This window comes from Theobroma cacao, chromosome 7, assembly GCF_000208745.1.
Source record: "Theobroma cacao cultivar B97-61/B2 chromosome 7, Criollo_cocoa_genome_V2, whole genome shotgun sequence".
In the NCBI taxonomy this organism is placed as follows: Eukaryota; Viridiplantae; Streptophyta; class Magnoliopsida; order Malvales; family Malvaceae; genus Theobroma; species Theobroma cacao.
This window is the reverse complement of record NC_030856.1, coordinates 16,259,727-16,277,689: the sequence shown is the minus strand read 5'-3', so window position 1 is coordinate 16,277,689 and position 17,963 is coordinate 16,259,727. Positions and strand designations below refer to the sequence as shown.

Below are 17,963 nucleotides of genomic sequence, written 5' to 3'. Positions count from 1 at the left end.
ATGAAAATGAATGCCTTGGGAACAAGCTTTTGAGAAAAGGTTTATGTTATGAAATGTGGTTATTATGGATTTCTATGTGGCTGCATTATGTTGATATACATATATGCTTGAATATAATGTTGTGTAATTATGTTGACTCGGCTATGTGCGAGTAGGGAGTGCGCATAAGCCGAGGATGACCCGGTTATGTGCGAGTAGGGAGTGCGCATAACCCGGTGATGACCTAGCCATGTGCGAGTAGGGAGTGCGCATGAGCTGGTGATGATGATGATGAGCTGGTGATGATGATGATGGGTTGGTGAGATGATGATGATGGTATATATATATATATATATATATATACATATGTAAATATGTTTGATATAGCAAATTGATGGACAATGATTTATGGTTGTAATGTACATGAAAGTTGATACATTGTACTTCGAGAATTTTCATGAATTTTAGGTTGATTTTATTAGTTTAGCAAGATGGCTTTTTGTTGAGTGAGGGAAAATGTTTCTCTTGTTGCTCTGTTTTCATTGCAGCGAAATTCATGCTCGCTGTAGCGAAAAACTCTAGAGTTTGGAGGGGTTTTAAATAGGAATGAACTAAATTGCATTGTTTTGAAACGAGTGCATCATGATTTTAAATTTTCCCTAATTGTTGCTTGTTTCCTTCCTTGTACACTCACTGGCTTTATACTCACCATTTTCAAATTCATGTTTTCAGATCACGAGGCACCCGATAATTAGGACGAGGTGTCCTTGTAGACCTGTGTCCATCTTTTTGTAGGTGTCTCGGCATTCGATAGCTGTATATTCATCCGAGTTCCTCTGCTGAAAGTCGAGTATTATTTTGTTATGTATAGATGAACTTAATGTAAATTTTAAAGGAGTAATGCCAGTACGAGTTGGCAATGTATATCACTATTTTGATTCAAAGTCATGAAATAGGACTTAGTGATAATAGATAGAATCATAAGTAAGATAAATAATAGGCTTGCTTGGGTTTAGTGGATTACGTCCATTGGACCCATGCGCCGGTCATGACCTAGAATTTGGGTCGTGACACTAAATTGAGTACAGATTTAAATTAAAAATAAAATATACATGATTATATCAAGTTTACCTAAATAACAAAGGTTGATGAATCCTTTGTTAAATCACCAAATCATTCTTCAAAAAGCTCAATCACCTTAGCCCAATTGGTGCAAACCAAAGCTGTCCAAGGAATCCTTGTGCAGCCTCCAATGGCAATCTACATTAATGAATTAGAAAATCCTTTTTTAAGAATTGGGAGTGTTATGCCTTGACAATGTGCTAGCAAAGATGAGTTTCATAAACTCATAATCCACACAAAATTGTGGGGCTGAACACACAAAAGAAATCAAGTGAATGAAAAACTATTTTTCTTCACACAAGGAATGGCAAGACAAAAGGAATTTCTAATGTGCCGTTCTTTTTCTTTTTCAGCCATTTTCTCTCATTTTGTTTGGAGGCCATAGCAAGGTATTTATACCTTGGATTAATTTTAAACCCTAATTACAAAGCTATTTTGTAATTGCCAATTAATCCAATAATTTGAATAAACAATTTAATTAAGTCCTTAAGAAGCCCAATTAGCTTAATTGTTTAATTTAATCAATTAGGCCCAATAACTTAATTAAACAATTTAATTAATTAAGCTTAACAATTTAATTAAATAATTTTAATCAATTAGGCCCAATGACTTAATCAAACAAATTTAATCAATTAGACCCAATAACTTAATTGTGTAATTTAATTAATTAGGCCCAAGGACTTAATTAAATAATTTAATTAATTAGGCCTAATGATTTAATTAAACAATTTTAATCAAGTGCTTGAGAAGCTCATAACTTCTAATTTGATTAAGTCCAACTTAATCACCTCTCCCATTTTATTTTCAACATTCATTTTAGGTGTGTGACACATTATGCTTCTAACATGTTGGCAATGAACTCAACATATAATTCTTAAGTTAAATTTAGAATTAGATAAATTTAAACTACTTTAAATTTATCATTAATCAAGTTAACTGCCTAGAGTTCATAGACCAAGATTGGGATCTAGCAATCCATAATGGCCACCCAAATGTTAGAAAAGTCAAGATGGTTTGACTCAACCTTTCAATGATCAACCTTTCGGTGTAATTTATTCCCTCATCACATATCTCGGAGATGATAAAAGCGTGGTGCATTGTCCATTCTTATTGATCTCTATATTCGTTCTTAAAGTTTGATCATCAGCTTTATAAAGACTTATGAAACTCTTTTCATAATCTTCAAGTCATCTTGGCTAAGGACCTCAATAAGCTAATATCAACCAAGAACAATTAGGATATGTCCCCTGCATCACTTGGGGTGATGATTCCTATCTTGACCACTCATTTGCCTTCACATGCTTCATGCTATGCCCAAAAGCATCCTATTTTGGCATCCTTGGTTAGGCACCCGTAGGGATGAAATCAAAGCATAGCACTCACACATAAGACAACCAGGTGTCTCAAGTCTAGGAAGTATTTACACAACTGACATATGAGAAGTATTGCTTAGACACTTGAGTAAAATGCCAAATGCACTTCTCATGGCGGGTCAAGTTCAGTGAACTTGCGTTTCTAGGCAAGCACCTACATTCTAGTTCCAAGTATCTCTATACTTCAACCTATGAGATCGGTTGCTTAATTCTCAAGTAAGGAGCATAGAATGTACTAGTCTCTAGGTATGATTGATGTCCAGTCTCAATGATACATTGACCAGGAACATTTTAAGACTATGCTTTGATGCATAAGGATCTCATGACAGCAACCCATTACAGTTCCTTTGCAAGGCAAATTAATCTCATGGACTTCATCCAATTAGACTTATAACTTGTTATAATTGATGTCTTATTGATGAAGGAAAACCTTTAATCATTCAACATGAATGATGTTGTTGTATGATTGGAATCAAGCCTTAACCAATCCTAATTGGCTGCAAGGCTCATCCAACAATTTAGTCCTGCAGCTTTCATATTGACCTATCAAGATTGCCTTGGCCAAGGACTTTTAGTTAATATAAGCTAGGAGTAAATGAGATATGTTTCCTTTAAATCACTTGGGGTGATGAATCCTTTCTGGTTTACTCATTCATCTTCGCATGCTTCATGCCATACCCAAAAGGATCTTGTTTAAGCATTTGGTCGCCTCCTAACCCATAGAGATGAAATCAAAGCATGACAATTCACATACAAAATGACCTGGCATCACAAGGCTAAGGATTACTTAAACTACTAACACATGAGAGTACTTCCATTGACATTTGAGTGAAATACCGAATGGAACTCTCATAGTGGGTCATGTTCAATGAACTTGTTCCTTAACAAGCATCCACATACTATCCTCAAGTATCTCGCATACTTCAATTTATGATATCAGTTGCTTACTTCTAAAGTAAGAAGGCTTAGCATATACCAGCCTTCGAGCATTATCAAAGTCCTTATTCTTCATAATACAATAACCAAGAACATATTTAGGAACAAGGCTTTGATGCATAAGAATCTCATAATTATATCATTTATAATTTCTTTGTAAGGCCATTATGTTCCAAAAACTTTATCTACATAAGTCTCTTATAACTCTTTATAAATAAACTCATGGATAAAGAAATAGCTTATACATTATATAAAATATCCATAATGTATTTAACATGAAATATGACTAATTAATGCAGGGTTTTGCTAGCACAAAATTGATTGGCTTGTAGAGCTTACACTAACAATCTCCCACTAACACTAAAGCCAATAGCCCTTGTATCTAATACCAAAGCCCTCTAAGTCAAGATCATGTTTCTGCTGAGACAAAACTTTAGTGAGAGGGTCAGCTAAGTTGTTATCTGTGGATACTCTCTCTATATTAATATCACCTATTCCAATGATTTCCCTGATCAGGTGATAACACCGCAATACATACCGTTGATGAGACCTTTGTTTCTTTTTCTTGTGCAACGGCTCCATTGTTGTCATAGTACAAAATTACAAGATCAACAATGCTAGGAACCACACCAACTTCAATTACGAACTTCTTGATTCAAACTCCCTCTTTCACTGCCTTAAAAGCGAAGATGTAATCAGCCCTAGAAAACATAGCCCCCCTTTGTAGAAAAGAAAATCCCCATATCCTGTGAGGATCAACTCTCATCCCCCTCCCCAACATGACCTCCCAAGGACCCCAACCGACCCATCCAAACAACTTGCTCAGCACAAACCCACTGGCAAAGCCCTAAGACAAAAAGAAGACACCCTAGAAACTAGCCTTGCCACCAACTCCAAGAAGAAAAAAGACCGCCTAAATGTCAATCACAACTCCCTAGTACCACTTCCCCACAAAATCTCACCCCCCACCCCTTCCCCCTTGACAACTTCACCCCCCTCCCCCCAAAAGCAAAAACCATCAACTTTATATAATTATCTTAATAATATGTATTCAATCTTTCCCTTTTGAACACATTGTTCTCCCTTTTTTTTTCCCTGTAGTCGACTTGTTCTACTTCTTTGGGGTTTTGAATAAAATTTTCAATTATTCAAAAAAGAAAGAAAGAAAGAAATTTGCTCTTCAAGCTATTTGGTCATCATATTGGCAAGCTATACTTTGTTATGTCCCATCTCTTTAGGCATAATATTATGTGCTGTCAAACAAATTGAACTTTGTACTTCTACCATTTACTAAGGTTTTGTTCAGTTAGAGAGAAAAAAAAAAAGAATAGAAAGGGGTGAGTGAAAGGAGAAAAGAAAACAACTTTGTAAATAAAAAATTGATTATTGAAAGTTAATTATATTGGATTTTTTTGTATTTTTATTTTTAATATCTTAATTGTCACATTAAAAGGGGATACAATAAATCATCAAATTGATTTATCTTGTATATTTTAAGAAAAAAATTAAACGATATTCTTACATGGCGATAGAAACAAAAAGTTAGGACTCTGGCACTGAACATGAGATGAATTACATAATTTGTGTTACATAAGTATAACACAAAGTTATGTAGCTAAAGTCTATTATGAAATTCTATTAAAAAAATTATATAATTCGTACTGAAAATTATCTAATTTTTATATTTAATTTAATCATACAACTTATATGCAATATGTTTAAATTTGGAACAAAAGAGAAGTTGCTACACCAAAGCATTCGGTGCATGCAAACGCTTACTCAAAAAATTAGGTTTGAATTTTCTTTCTTTCGAATAAAAGAAAAAAACTAAACTCTTCTTATCTATTTCACTAATATTTGCAGCTGCCTAATCACTCCGATCTTCATCCTCATCGTAGTTGAAAGGTAGTGGCACTGATTTGAATGCACGAAATTTGCCAACATTGTTCAAATGTTCATTCTCCAATCTGGTCATGTCCAAAAATGGAGTATAGAGAACAGAAAGGTTTAGGATTTTCATATAAAGTTTTTTAAATTTCCTATTAAAATGGAAGCTTTTGTAGCTAAACAAAATTTACCTGAAGAAATTCCATATGCCCCGACGAATAATCTCTAGACTGGCAACAATAGCAGTTAATGTTTCTCTGTGCAAGGACAAATGGAAATTCAACACAGTTTGTAGCCAGGCAAATCTCAGCAACACATTCAAGACCTGCATTGATCCATCAGCTTTGTTAGAAACGGGTGGCTGCCAAAGTCTAAGGACAGAGATAGATTAAATCACATATTTTCCTTTTTGGCTTTTACCATTGCTGCGAAATATACACTTTTGTAAGGGACTAGAAGTTTGTTCCTCAACCAGCGGTTCCTGGACTTCCTTTGTAGAAGCCCCCAGTCGATAACAAGGTCCCAATAAGTACCAAAGATAGCTGCCATTGCTGAAAATGTCCAGGCTAATGTTTTCCAGCTGTCTCCCCTGTCAAGGCCATAAGCGGTCCTTGTGCAAACGGCAACAATTGTCAAGAAGTACTTCAATCCGTTGTATCCTTGCATCGGATCTTTCTCATCATAGAACCTTCGGACGCACTGGCACGCACAAAAGGAATGTAATAAGTTTTAGTTCTTACATGGCTAATATACCAAGATTAATATTTCTCCAGGAACTTATTTTGCGATACTGTTTTCTAAGTGATCCGAATCTGAGTTGGAAGTGAACATACCTGAAGGAGACGAGACCAGTAGGGAATCGCAGCAATGATGAAATAGAAAGTGTTGAATACATCATTTGATTTGCAAGTGTTTTGTCTGAGTTTGTAGTCTCCCCAACCGTAATGGCATATGTAGTATTCCAGACTCCTGAATGCTTGTACCTAACATATAACCATGGTGTTTTTCTTTATTCCTTATATATACATAGACAAACGAAATCAAGCATGATTAATGAGTGCCATAGGTCATTCCCTCACCTCACTAGTTAACTGATCTGCCAAGAAGAAATCTTGAAATCTGACCTGCAGCAATAATACAAGTCATAGGTAAATAGACCATCTTTATTTGGAACTTCAATAATATTTTAGTCATGTTTTTACCTTGTAGAGAGGGGCACAGATACAGTGAAACAAAGTTGTGAGCAAAAAGAAGCGGCTTGAGCGATAAAGGATGTTGAATGGACAGAGTAAAAGGATCATCACAAGCTGCAGATATAGGAAATATAAAGGAAACAGTTCAGGAATTGTTTTCCTGAAGTAGGATGGACTGAACAAATTACGATTATGAAGTCAGAATAATTTTTACCATAACCAAAGCTAAAGGAAGTAGTTCAGTCAATGCTTTATAATCTCCTGTTTTAGGGTCCATTTCCATGTCCAGGTTTGATATCACGCTGGTCAGTGCTAGTGTTGCAAGGCCAAAACTAAAGAGAAGAACTTCTCGAAATCCCAGCCCTGTTCCTTGCTTGAAGCCAAATATGAAGGTATAATTAATTCTGCATCGCCTCCACAAATATAAATTTCCGGTATATACAAGCATATGTAGAACGACGAATCCAAACAAACTGCAACCAAAGTTAAGATGACTTTGTCATATAGATGTCATTAGCAGTATTACTGAAAGAACAGGAGTTAATGGTTATGTACTCATAATCATAATCAACGAAACTCATTCCTCCAGGCTGTTACTGAACTAGGTAGACAGTATATATCTGCCAAGTTCAATAACAACCAGACAGAAGAAATGGTTTAGGGAAAGTAAATTACCTATATAAGGGAAACATGCTTTCCATGTACTGAGCTCTTCCTTCCTTATTGAGGATATCACGTGCATGTATAATCAAAATCAGGGCTAGTGTCAGAGCCGCTGTGCAACCAACAAAAAAACCTGGAAGATTTGCCAGTAAGTATTTTCTTTTCTAAGATGAACATAACATCAAACTCATTGGCATTTACGTCGGTATGTCATTCCGATTGAAAAGCTTACCTGTGCAAAATGATATAATATGTCTTTCTTTCTTTGATTTTGGTCTTAAGTTGTTCATGCCTTTACTGCGGTTTGAATTTGAGAAATGTTTGATGAATGTGGCTTCAACCCTCTCCATTAGCTTAGTTACCTGGAAGAAGCAGGGATTGAAGGAAAGTTGCCCCAATGTTTATGTTATATCTCTCTGGTTCTCAACAACTTTATAAACATTTGTATCAATTAAAATATCATAACCAAGGCATTTTGGGAATAAGGAACCTACTTCATCAGCGCTGCCTATATAAGAATCATCCACTGTTCTCATATAATGTTTTGCTGCTCTTCTTGATGTGATCTGACACCATGAAAGTAGAACAATCAGTGATAGCCTGGTTGAGTTGAGACCAAATCCAATTTAGATTTTGGAATATCTTCATGAATTTAGCGCAGCTATGGTTGAGTTATAAAGCTCGATAGAAAACAAAAGAGAGGATTTGATCTAAAGAAGGCATATTTATACATACCTTATCATATTTCTTCATGATTTTAGAAAATGCTAGTACGTTCAAGAAGCTGTTTTCAGACACAAGCATGAAGATTAATAAGTACAATGTTTAAAAGAAGAAAGAAAAGCCAACCATATATAATGGTTTATTAGCATCTGTTACCTATAGTTCTTGAGAAGCCGAAGCTTGTAATAATATTCAATAAAGGCCTGCTTCAGTTGCTTTTGGATTTTCGTTAGATTGCCCTTGGTAAAATTCATTTGTGTCTGTTTGTTCATGCTAACACAGTTTACTTTAGCAGCTGGGAAAGGAACTTGAATATCTCGATTCAACCTCACACGATTTAATACTTCTTGTGAAGCAAGTCTAATGCAGGCTGCAGGATTCTTGGGGTTGTCTTCGTGATCAATCTCTTGCAAGCTATCATTGGATTGTTTAGCATCATTATGCTTATTTGATCCTGCACGTCCGCCTTGTACTGCGTTGGTGGGAATCATTTCTGCAAATGGAGTAATGAATACAAGATCTCTCAACTTTTAAAGCCGGAATAATAACTCGAAAGAAAAGTACTTACTGTCACTTGAAACGTCAAATTTCTTTTCTACTTTCTCTGCTTTTATCCGAAAAGCAATAAAAGCATCCATTTGTTTGGTCAGTATTTCAGCTTCAGCCACCACTTCCTTCACCTTAGACCTGTAAAACTTGTCGACTTTGCTCAACTCACTATCAAGCATCCTGAAGAACTCGTGCTCATATTCAGCTCCTTCTTCTGCAGCCATAAGAAAAGTGGTCACATACTTTCCAGAGCCATTTCCTTGCATAGAATCTACAAGAATGGCTTGGTTCTCGATGTCATGATCATCGAAAGAAGTTGCACGTTGATTTTGTCTCTGAATCAAACCACTGAAGCCTCTATAAAGCGTTAAGGCTTGCTGAAGGCTAGTTGGGGCATCTGCTTGCCTGCTCTTTTGTTTCAAAGCATGGATTTCTTTCAAAAAGTTCTTTAGTGAACTGTAATCCATGTAAGCTGCCTGCCATTCAGGCACCATTTGAGCGGCAAGCTCCTTCCCAAACTTCATTATTATGGCAATGCAACTTATACTTTGCAGCAAACAGAAGAAGAAACTTAGATGAAATCAAAACGTGTGAGAGGCTATGTTTTATAGTATAAGAACACTTAAAGATGAATCTATGACAAATGAGAACAAGGAATTGATTCACTCTCTTGACATTTCAATCTGAAATTGTTTTTTTGCTTTGTCTAAATTGTACATATATATAATGCCATGCATCATGATCATGTGTTGCTGTTCAGCGTCACTTATTGTTGACTAATTTCCGACCTCTTGCTTATACCTCGCATTAATTTAGTGGATTAATTCTATTAGTTTTTATTTTTGGTCTCTCTTTTATTGGAGTTATCAAAAAGTTAGAATGGATGCAAACCCACGATTATTTCATGGAGGTTTTAGAAATTTTATATTGTTTACTTAATAAAAAAAAACATATATTTGGTGAAATTTTTGTAACACTTGAAGAAGGCTCCTATTGCATTCTTATAATAATCAACTACATTGTGACCCAAATGTTAAGACATTGTTAAATGATCTTCATCCCACCCTCTTCTTTTATTTTAAAAAGGACTAACCCTCAAAGAAAGGCATGGTATACATGTTAACTAGCTCGGGATATGTGCCATATACATGATGGTTTTATCTATATAAATAGTTGCAAATATATAGAAATTAGTGTTTTATACACACTTGTATTTAAATCTTTAAAATTCATAACATATATACAATCTGCGTGTTAACCTAACATATCATAAGAAAATTAAACTTTTTAAAAACACTTATGTTGATTATAGTATTAAAATATAAAATAAGGGAAAATTGATAAAAATTAAATAAAAATTTGCATCAAGCCAAAATTGCCATCTTTCTCTTTTGCATAAATTATATATATATATATATATTAAAAAAGATAAGTTATGCTCATTTTAAAAAGTATGAATTTATATATTAAAATAATATATGCAATAACTTACCCGCATGTACATATATTTGTTTTGCACATGTGATTGTCTTAGCTTGATTCCGATCAACTATAGGATTTGTCAAAATTTTATATTTGTGGGGTGTTTCAAACTCGACAATCCATGCAAAACTGTGATCTTGCAAAGATCGAAGAAAAATAATTTTCAATTGGAACATTGGCCAATACAATTAAAATATAAATTATCATTTGAGAACACAATATATATATATATATATAAATATGTCTTTTAATCTTGTGAAAATCAATCATTCGTACTAGCTTTTTTATTTTCTTAGCAAACAATCTCTTTTTTTTCCGAAGCCATTCTTATTAATTAAATTTAGAAGCTACATTTGAACTAAGTTTTCAAGAACTTTATAGTTGTAATAATTGCTATTGTATATATTATATATTTTTTTACCATAATTCATGCTTATCACATTTTAAGTACCTAAATATGACAGTAACAATTTCTTTAGCCTTTTTTTTTAGCAAATTAATAAATAATTAAAAGACACCTAATACAAAGAGAATGATGTGTTGACCCATAATACAAAGACTTCTCTACTTTTTTGTTTATTGACGACCCATCCCCGTGATGGCAGAGTGATGTGTTGGGTCCATCTTGAATTCTGATTACAAAGAGAATACCAACTAATCACTACTTTACCAATTTGTACAAAGAAAGTGATCACTTTATATAATTTTTTTAAGGTGAAGGAATTGACAAAAATAAATGGAAGAAAGAAGGGTTAGCAACATTCTTTCATATTGTTTGGGCCCAGCCTGAGTCCTTACAATAATTAACAAAAAGGAAATACCAACTAATTATTTCCTTGATAGAAGAAATATGGAAGAAAATTGGTACCCTTATTTCCTTTTGTAGTCTTCTCTTTTTCTTTCATTGAATTGTCGTGCTATTGGTATGGAAAAATATTAATTAATTAATAATAAGAAAACATATAAAAGCTAAAGCATGCTTGGGGATTACTCGTTTTAGGTATATTAAGTAAGAACGCCGTCTGTAAGCTGTCACTCACTTTCAAAATAGCTTTATCAAATCTATTTGCAGGACCAAAGTTGATTTGATTCAATTTTTTTTGTCTCCTTTCCCACTGGAGCTTTCAAAAGGGGGAGTCAAATTCAACCATGCATGCCAATCTTGCCTTTACGAGAGAGAGCTCCCTTCAGTTGAATAATTATTTTGACAACAGTTGAATTTTATGTAGTCTTCATAATCATGTTGGGTATTTTTCACTCGAAATTAACTTATATTTGCTTAAAATTACTTTAGTGAAGTTACTTTTTATTTTTGTAAATTATTTTAGTTAGGGTTTTTTGAGTGTTCATATTTATGTAGTTGTATTTAGGGTTAAAAGTGTGTACGTTGTTTTGAGAGTCGAAAGACGTTTTAAATAGAAAAGGTTGGCCTTTGTTGACTATAATAGAATTTGGAAGATCAGAATCTACCATTTTCAACCATTTTCCAATGACCCAAGGGGAGATTTATAGATTTCCTTCATGTTTTCATACCTTTAGGTTACACACTTTGTTGAATTGTTGTTAATGAAGCTCCTTTTAGCCTAACATGCTCATTTTCTAGAATTCAATATTATATATGTATTGTTTTACATGCACACTAGCAACCATTTTTCTTTTTAGCTTGAGGTCAATATTATATTAAATAATTCTTGTATTGATATAAACTGCATGGGTCTTTATAATCATGCCAAAGCTTGTCTATGACCTTATTGGAGGTTGACAGTTGAATTTATAGTCATAATCAAAGCTATTTTGAAGACTTTCATAACAAATATCCTTTCTAAAGAGTCCATGAAAACCATGAGCATAGCACTGTGTCATTTTTTTTTTAGTACATGCATAGTGTGCCTTTAAGTAGCATTTTAACTGGGCCTTTTTTTCCTTTAATTTTTACTGTTAATCATGGTATTATTATTATGTATCACCGATTTGGTGATAAATAATTACATATATGAAAACAAAAACATTAACTTTGATGTGTTACTAAGAGAAAATATTATCTAATATAATTGTATTTCTCTAGACAAAAATGAAACATCATAAATAACCATATAGAGGCCATACTGTTTTAATTTTCTTTTTCATCCATATAATTGAGATACATTAATATTCCATTTGTCCCTTGATTTTTGTTCTTCTCATTGCAGCTTTAAGAAAACCCCATTCGGAATAAGCCTATCACCAAATATGGCCCTATGCTTATTTAAGAGAAAAAGAAAAAAAAAAAAGAAGGAAAAAAGCACATGCAAATCCAAATATAATCTACATATAAATTAAGTAGGTTTATTTTGGGTTAAAAGTGTGTTATTTGAAAGTTTGTTAATATAAGTCATGGAATCTTTTTATTATAGAAATCTTTTTGTTTTTTTTTTTTTTGGATTTAGCTTTTTGGTTTCAACTTATTTAATTTGATATTGAAGGATTGAAAAAAGACAGTGTTTTAAATTGATGTGATATAAATATGAGATTAATTTAAATCTTTACATACACGTATGATAGGTAAAAACTGGTAGTTCAATTCCAATATTGATTTATTAAAATAATACACCTTTTTTTATCTCATTATTTATTTTGTTTATCTCTTGCTTTGGGATGTCTTAAAATTATATCATTTACACTTATTACTCTTACTTCTCTAGGTTCCAAGTTACTATTTCAGAATTTGTTTTAATTTTTACATTTCGGCAATTAAAAATATAGAACATCATTTTAATTAAAAAATTACATTTCTAACATATTAAAATCAAATTTTATTTTGATGTTCGTGAAAGTTAAAAATGGACAAAAAAAAAAGATGGAGGAGGTAATTGTTGTGGGGAAAGCGTGACAATTAATTTTAAGTAAGTTCTAGATCCCTCCTTCTTTGAATTTAATGAGTCAAGAGCAGATTAATTACTTTTAAGCTACTTTAATTCTAATTAACAGAAAGAAACTTTCGTCTTTTGTTTTTAGGGTTAAAAAACATCCAAGAGAAGATTGGCCGCTATTGACTATATTAGAATTTGAAGATCAAAATCTACCATTTTCGCATAGCCAAAGGGGGATTTATAGATTTTCTTCATGTTTTCATACCTTTAGGTTACACACTTTGTTGAATTGTTGTTAATGAAGTTCCTTTTAGCCTAACATGCTCCTATTCTATAATTCAATATTATATTAATATTATATATATTATTTTATATGCACACTAGTAACCATTTTTTTTTTTAACTTGGGGTCAATCATGGATTAACAAATGAGTATGATGATTTATGATATTGATGTGTAAATTCTATACAAGCATGAGGATCTTGATGTAGGGTATTGTATCACACATACATGAGGGTCTTGATGTGGGGTATTGTACCACACAATTATAAGATCACGATGTGAGACATTGTACCACACACATAATGAGGCCATGATGTGTGGTGTCATACCACACATTTATATGGCCTTCAGTCCGGGTGGCAATACCACTCTCTTACATTGCATTCTTTGATATGATTTCATCCTGAATGCATAAGGATTATGATGATATGAACTATGTAGAATGTCGATATTATTTGTGAAAGTGTTGAATTATATTAGGAATGTACGAGTAAGTGCATTCCTGCATATATTGAATTATTTAGTAAGAGGAATAGGAAGTGTAAATGTTAGAAGGAAGTTAGAGACTTGAATGAACTAAAAAATGCCCAAAATCTGGATTTGTCCGAATTAAATATCGATACTTGAAAAGCAAGTATTGATACTTAAAAAACAACATACCTCAAGAAGCATTCGATGTGAAAAGTATCAATACTTCCAAGAGAAGTGTCGATACCTTGGACCTAGAAAGCATTTTGAATGGAAAGTATCGATTTACCCATGGTCAAGGTATTAATTCATAAGGTGCAGAACCTCCCAAATTCTCTTTTCAAGTGGCTTTTCACTTGGTTTTAAGCCTCCTTTTCAATCCAAACGTTTATGTGACTTGGATTTCAACTAAATTCATAAACAACATTGTTTTAAGCATTTAAAAGGAAATGTGGTGATTATTTATGAAATTCATGTGTATTTCAAGTTATAGTTTTATTAGAAATACTCTTTTCTTTTGTCTTGTCCCTTTCCTACATTACTCATGGAGTCTTTGTCATTCACACGTTAGTTTCTCTTTTTTTTTTCTTTTCAAATCAGTAGCTTGCTTGGCTTGATTGCCACTAGTAGAGGAGTAGCTCAACTTGTGATTGGTAGGTGTCATAGTGTCTTCCTTCAAGCCTTCCAATGTCATACACTCTGCAATGTATCAAATTGAGTCTTTGAATTTATATCAAGTTATGATGATGACATGACTATGTAAATAAAATGAGATTACTTTTGATTGTATTACTTATGAATGAGTTCTTTATGTTAAGCACCAAAAGGGGTGAAAGAGACATGTAAAGTCTATGGTGATGAGGCCATAAATAGATGTGAGCACCAAGGTGTGCGTACAAAGAGCACTAATGTGTGCCTATGGCGTTATTATGAAATGTTGCACGATACTATATATGATATGAACTTTTAAAAGGAAATTATATGTTTTTACCATAATTTGTGATGATGTCTTTCCATAATGTATGACGATGCATTTGATAGAATGTGTTTTAATATAAAATGATATGTGAATATGTGATGAAATGAAGGTTTACTAGGGTCTTGTAAGCAATACCCGTATAGACCGTTGTGCTAATCATATCCTTGAATTTGAGATGCGACAATAATTTAAATCTAAATTATGTAAGTTTATTTTGGATTAAAAATGTGATGTTTCCACAAATGAAAGATATCTTATAAGAGTGTAAAAATAAGCTCTTGAGTTATAATGACATTTTTGGGTACATTACATTATAAGAGAACTAGAAAATGAATTAGTGATTATTATTTGAAAGCTTGTTAATAAAAGTCATGGAATCTTTTTATTATAGAAATCTTTACGTTTTCATTGTGTTTGGTTTTTTTCGTTTGGGCTTACTTAATTTAGTATTTATCGTAACATATATTGAAAAAGATAATAACATACTATAAATATGAGATTAATTTAAATCTTTAACGACCTGTACCATAACTATAAATTGGTAACTCAATTCCAATATTAGATTTATTAAAATAATACTCCTCTTTGTCTCATTATTTATTTTGTTTATCTCTTACTTTTTAGATGTCTTATAAATATATCATCTTTTTTTATAACACTTAATCCTCTTACCTTTTTACATTCCAAGTTACTATTTCATATTGTTTTTTATTTTTTGGTATTTAGAAACATAGAAAATCAATTCAATTAAGAAAATTACAATTTTAATATATACATGAAAATAAAAATTTACTTTAAATTTCGTGAAAATTAAAAATGAACAAAAAAAACGACAGAGTAAGTAATTGTTTGGGCCTTCTCAAAAATTAAAAAAAAAAGAAGGTAATTGTAGGGGGAAAGCGTGACAATTAATGTTAAGTAACTTTACTAAATTGGAATTTGGAAGGTCAAAATCGACCATTTTCAACCATTTTCCCATGAGCAAAGGCCAGATTTATAGATAATTTTCTTTTCATGTTTTCATACCTTTGGTTATACACTTTGTTGAACTGTTGTTTTGAAATTAAAGGGAGAAATATAAGCCATATCATCAGCCGCCTGCCTTGAACCAAAAGAAACTCTCTCTCTCTCTCTCTCTCTCTCTATATATATATATATATATATATATTGGAATCAATTTGTTAACGAAGCTCCTTCTAGCTTAACATGCTCATATTATATAATTCAATATTGTACTAATATATGTATGTATATATATATATATATGTATTTATATGCATATATATATATATATGTATNAAACTCTCTCTCTCTCTCTCTCTCTCTATATATATATATATATATATATATTGGAATCAATTTGTTAACGAAGCTCCTTCTAGCTTAACATGCTCATATTATATAATTCAATATTGTACTAATATATGTATGTATATATATATATATATGTATTTATATGCATATATATATATATATGTATGTATGTATTATTTTATGACCCACACTAGTAATTATTTTTCTTTTTAACTTGGAGTCAATCTTGGATTAAGAATTTAGTTTAAGGTCAAGTACAATCCTAAGGTCTTGTTTTATTTAGAAAATATATATAGCGTATTTCTATCAAGATTTAATTTTAATGAATATTAAAAATATTAACTTATTAATATAAAAATATTTTTTTAACCATTATATATTAATAAATAAGTTTATAGGACAACTAAGATCTGTTTGATAATGTATTGAAAATTAAAATTTTTAATATTTGAATTTTTTGTAATGCGTTTTGATAACCCAATTTAAATGTTACTTAACACAATTTTTGTCCATAAAAAACTGTGGAATTGGTTAAGTAGATAAGAAACTACTTATCACTTAATATTGCTCTGTCAATTTTTTGCTTTTAATTTTTCTTTTAGACCATATAATTCATATAAATTAATCTACGTGTTTTTCAAAGTTTTCTTCATTCTTCTTCAAAATCTAAACCAATCTTGTAAGTTGTGTTGCTTCTCAATTAACAAACAGCAAAATATCACAATACTCATGACAAACAAACATCACAATTAATTATGCGGAATAATTTATCCAAATTAATCAGTTAAAACGGAAAAATAAATCCACAAATATCATGGATATCAATAAAAAATAAAAAACATTAAATACACGTGAAAAAACTTTCAATGGAGAGAGAAAAATTGCAAAGCAAAATCGAAATAAAATCCATAATTATGCGGCTCAATATATCAAAGCTTTTGCTCAAGGCTCAACATTCATAATTATTGGAATAATAAAACAAAGTTGCCTTGGGGAATTAAAAACAACCAAACCTCGTTGGTATTGATATAATGTTGCGATTCTCCGTGATCAAGACACTTCAAAAACCATCCCAAAGAAACCTTTATAACTAACTAAGACTATTTCTCACTCTCACCGTGGAGCACAAATTCTTGATATTCTTTCTCATTTGGCGCCCCACATGTTGGGATTCAACTTGTAAAACCCGACCCTATAAACACATGTCATGACATACATGCACTGAGTAGCATGTTATTATGTTAGGAAAAGCACCTAAGAATAGACGAAACTCGGTATTGTACCTAATTGTTCACTTAAGTTGATTTAACCTCGAACTAATTCAAATAGGAATTGTATGATGAAATTTAATATTTTATAGTCAAGGAATGACTAAAAATGATTGTTCGAAGTTCGAGGGTTCATTTGGGGTAAAATCGAAAATTTTGATGTTCAGGGGCAAAAGTCATCATTTTACCACCTAAGATAATAATTTGATCAGGGAGTGAAATTTTTGACCAAGATTAACTATTTCGAGTATAATTTAATGATAGGAAGTGAAAAAGTTTAATTCTGGTGATTTTTGGAGTGTAGGGGCAAAAATCATAATTTTACCACCCGAGGATAAAATTTGAGATTTTGAGAGAATTTAGATCAAATTTGACAAATTGGAGAATGGTATGAGTATAAGGGATGAAAAATATGTCTATAGGCAATTTTTCAGTTTTTTGGGTAAAAATGTAATTTTTCACTTTTACGGGGGCAAAAGTGTAAATTTCAAAAATTACTCCACCGAGACTTTGGATAAGTCTGAGAATTTTATCTAAGCTATGAATATATGGGAAAAGTGTATGGTAAAAATTTGGAAACAAATGGATGAAATTTTAAAAATGGACCAATGGGAAAGTGACACGTGACATTTTTTAAATGTTATAATATTATTTTAATGAAAAGGCAGCCCATTTAAACCCCATTTTAAGTGCTGGCCAGCCATAAGGAAGAACAAGAGAGGAAATAGAGAGGAAAGGAAGAAAAAAAGAAAAACCAAAGAGAAACAAGAAAATTCAAAGGGGAATTCACGATTTTCGACCGTTTACGTGTCTAACGGTAAGATTTTTCAACTTTAGCTTGATTTCTACCTTTCCTAAGCCTTTATTTCCATTTAGCATGCTTGAGGAGAGAGAT

At 32.1% G+C, this 17,963-nt stretch overlaps 1 protein-coding gene across 1 annotated transcript; it reads right to left on the bottom strand.

The window, feature by feature from the left end:
* LOC18601403 (phosphate transporter PHO1 homolog 7) lies at positions 5,278–8,949 on the bottom strand. Its single transcript, XM_018124399.1, has 13 exons — positions 8,445–8,949; positions 8,033–8,369; positions 7,889–7,937; positions 7,648–7,719; positions 7,386–7,515; positions 7,166–7,286; positions 6,705–6,963; positions 6,500–6,604; positions 6,377–6,421; positions 6,131–6,280; positions 5,718–5,996; positions 5,489–5,622; positions 5,278–5,377 (listed from the first exon to the last, which is right to left on the bottom strand). The coding sequence occupies exons 1-13, from the start codon at positions 8,947–8,949 to the stop codon at positions 5,278–5,280; spliced, it is 2,286 nt and encodes a 761-aa protein (XP_017979888.1).

What these genes read in the sequence shown, in the direction of transcription:
- LOC18601403 (XM_018124399.1), bottom strand. Translation starts at nt 8,949, where the DNA reads ATGAAGTTTGGGAAGGAGCTTGCCGCTCAAATGGTGCCTGAATGGCAG. An exon ending in CAGATCAGTTAACTAGTGAG is followed by an intron (nt 6,281 to 6,376) that starts GTGAGGGAATGA and finishes GTTATATGTTAG; the next exon opens with GTACAAGCATTCAGGAGTCT. An exon ending in GGCATATGGAATTTCTTCAG is followed by an intron (nt 5,378 to 5,488) that starts GTAAATTTTGTT and finishes GGACATGACCAG; the next exon opens with ATTGGAGAATGAACATTTGA.